We start from the raw sequence: 3371 nt of genomic DNA, 5'->3' as shown, positions 1-3371 counted from the left end.
AAGATTTTTTAAAGACAGAATTTATGACAGAATTTTTAATTAATAATCAATCATTTAAAATACCGTTTTCAGTAATTCTTTCATTTATTTATTTTTTTAAAAAAATGTTCTCTCTCTTGTTTCTTTTTCAGGTCACCTTTTACTCATTTCTTGCAATTTGGAGGAAATTTCTGGTCAAGTTACCCATTGTCTTTTTGTCATGTTACAAAAATTAAATCAAACCAATCTGCTTGGGTTTCAGAGGTTTAAATGCTTGTGAGAGGTGTCCGAGTAACCACTGTAAAATGTCCTAAAACCTGCATAACATCCTTAAATCTCGCAAAGTTCTTCAAATCCTGGAAAGGTCCTCAAATCCCAGAAATTCCCTAAAATCATCTGAACATCCCAAAATCCTAGAAACATCCTAAAATCCTAGAAACATCCTAAAATCCTAGAAATGTCCTAAAATCTAAGAAAAGTCCTAAAATTCTTTAAAATGTTCTAAAATCCTAGAAATTCCTTAAAATTTTAGAAATGTTCTAAAATCCTAGAAATTGCCTAAAATTCTGAAAATGACCTACAATCCTTGAAACATCTTAAAATCCTAGAAATTTCTCAAAATCCTAAAATGCCCTAAAATCTGAAAACATCCCAAAATCTTACAAATGTCCTCAAATCCTAGAAACATCCTAAAATCCTAGAAATGTCCTAAAATCCTTTAAATGTCCTCAAACCCTAGAAATGTCTTAAAATCCTAGAAACATCCTAAAATCCTAGAAACATCCTAGAAATATCCAAAAGTCCTATAAATTTCCTAAAATCCTATAAATTTCCTAAAATCCTCGAAAAATCCTAAAATCATAGAAACATTCTAGAAATGTCCAAAAATCACATAAACATCCTAAAATCCTAGAAATTTCTTAAAATCCTAGAAATGGCCTAAAATCTGAAAACATATCAAAATCCAATAAATGTCCTCAAATCCTTCTGTCCTAAAATCCTTGAAATGTCCTAAAATCCTAGAAATGTTCTAGAAACATCCAAAAGTCCCAGAAAGATCCTAAAATCCTAGAAATTTCTTTAAATTCTAGAAATGTCCTAAAATCCTAGAAACACCCACAAATGTCCTCAAATCCCAGAAATGTCCTAAATACTGAAAAATGTCCTAAAATCCTAGAAACATCATAGAAATGTCCAAAAGTCCCAGAAACATCCTACAATCCTAGAAAAATCCCAAAATCCTTGAAACGTCCTAAAATCCTAGGAATGTCTTAAAATCCTAGAAACATCTTAAGGTAGCAGTAATAATAAAATATATTTAAAAGTTGATGTTTTTTAAGTGAATTACATTAAAGAGATGATGCTGGTGATGTGGGAGGGGCGGGCTGTGGTCCTCTGGAGGACACGATGTGAGACACTTTTCCTGCTCAGACTCAGCCAGCAGCTCCGTGAGTCCAGCCCCTGGATCTGGTCTAAATAGCCTGTATATAAGGACGCAGTGATGGAGCAGCGGGACTCCGCGTCTCCTCTCCGGCTTCACCATGAAGACTTCAGCGGTTCTGCAGCTGGTAAAACGGAGCATCAGGACGCGCACGCAGTCCCCCAGTCTCCTCTACGTGTTTAATATGTTTTTGTGTTTCTGGATGTTTCAGATCTACCTGGGCTCGCTGCTCATCTTTAACCCCCAACCTGCTGCTGCTGCTGGGAGGCGCAGGTGCATCGACGCGGACCAGGTGAAGCGCACCGAGTACCGGCTCCAGAAGATGTACCAGCGCAAACTGCCGGAATCTAATCACCTGCAGGACGCGCGGACGTGCGCGCAGGCGGCCGCGGAGATGCGCACGGACCTGAGTGACCGCTCCCTGTCCCCGTGGAGGTACAGGTAAGACAGGTACAGGCTACGGACATCCAAGAGGGACAAACACGCTCACTAATGTCATGATTGTCACAACGGCGGAGGAAGAAATAGGCCCACTCAGACTTTTTTACCTAAATTAAAGTAACAATACTGCAGTGATGGATGAAATACTCCGTTAAAGTAATGCTGCAATTATTTTGGATATTTTTTTTTTCCTTTGATATGGGCCTACCTTGAAAAAATGTCAGTATTATATACATATTACATTTTGACAATACAAGTTACTCGTTACAAGATACAATCCCATATTATTTATTTATTTTTTAATTTTTTGACTGAAGTAAAAGTAAAAATACGGCACTGTAGAGGTACAGTTGCATTGGTGGACTTTTTACCTTTGATATACCTTAAAAAAGTCAATATTCAATATTCATTTTCAATACCACAGGGAAAAACATTCAAATTAAGAGCATAAAATCCACATTTTTTTACTAAAACAAATATATTACAAGGTTGTAACATGATAACAGCAATGTTTCTTATCTTCGTAAAAAAAATGGATGCTTTTGGCCACATGAGTTAAAAGTAAAAGTACTATATTCAATTTTTTAATATAAGTAAAAGTTACAATACTGCAATGTAGAAATACTCTGTTACAAGTACTGTTGTGATGATACTGGAATTTGTACTTTGAGATACCGTGAAAAATGTCAACATTTAACATCGTTTTTGATACCTCAGGGAAATTAAAAAAATTAAAAATGAGGAAACAAAAATCCCAGTTTTTACCAAAAGGAAAATATAACGAGGCTGTAACATGACATCGACGACCTTTCTTTTACTGATTTGACAAATCGATACTTTGATAACCTGAGTTACAAGTTTAAGTCCTATTTTGTTTTATTTTTTAAAATTAACTGAAGTAACAATATTGCAGTGTAAAAATACTCAATTTAGATTTGGTTTAGTTAAGTTTAGTTTGAGTTTCTTTTAATGCAAGTACATTTGTACTGACGTCAAAATTTGAATGCATGAAGTTTAACTTTGTTCGTCCCTCTGATTGTTCGTCCATCTGTTCGTCCCTCTGATTGTTCGTCCATCTGTTCGTCCCTCTGAATTTTCGTCCCTCTGATTGTCCTCCTTTGATTGTTTGTCCCTCTTATTATTTGATTGTCTCCTCTCAGGCTGAAAGGAGAACTCGACAGGGTTCCTCACGAGATCACATACGCCGAGTGTCTCTGTGACGGCTGCATCATCAACCAACGTGAAGACATGAGCTACAACTCTGTGCCTGTGTTTTTTTCGAGGTTTGTCCACAGAAGGACTCTCTGTCCATGGGACCCCAACAAATACATGTTGAAAAGGGAGGTTATAAACATCCCTGTGGCGTGCACGTGTGTTGAGCCCAGCACCGCAAAATGATCATATCGTACTCACATCAATGCTGCATCTTTACTAACCAAAAACTACCTACCTAACCTAATCTACCTACCTACCTAACCTACCTACCTAACCAAAAACTACCTACCTAACC

General features: G+C 36.8%; 1 protein-coding gene across 2 annotated transcripts; it reads left to right on the top strand.

The window, feature by feature from the left end:
- The first annotated feature begins 1483 nt into the window (after positions 1 to 1483).
- On the top strand, positions 1484 to 3355 carry LOC121938287 (interleukin-17C-like). Of its 2 annotated transcripts, XM_042481552.1 has the most exons (3): positions 1484 to 1547; positions 1632 to 1861; positions 3022 to 3355. In XM_042481552.1, the coding sequence occupies exons 1-3, from the start codon at positions 1521 to 1523 to the stop codon at positions 3257 to 3259; spliced, it is 495 nt and encodes a 164-aa protein (XP_042337486.1). In that variant the 5' UTR covers positions 1484 to 1520; the 3' UTR covers positions 3260 to 3355. The 2 variants fall into 2 exon arrangements, with proteins under 2 accessions (XP_042337486.1, XP_042337485.1); XM_042481551.1 differs by having other exon boundaries at positions 1515 to 1861.
- Positions 3356 to 3371: the final 16 nt, after the last annotated feature.

Source organism: Plectropomus leopardus, unplaced genomic scaffold, assembly GCF_008729295.1.
Source record: "Plectropomus leopardus isolate mb unplaced genomic scaffold, YSFRI_Pleo_2.0 unplaced_scaffold29064, whole genome shotgun sequence".
NCBI classification, from domain to species: domain Eukaryota; kingdom Metazoa; phylum Chordata; class Actinopteri; order Perciformes; family Serranidae; genus Plectropomus; species Plectropomus leopardus.
This window is presented reverse-complemented; position numbering and strand designations above follow the sequence as displayed.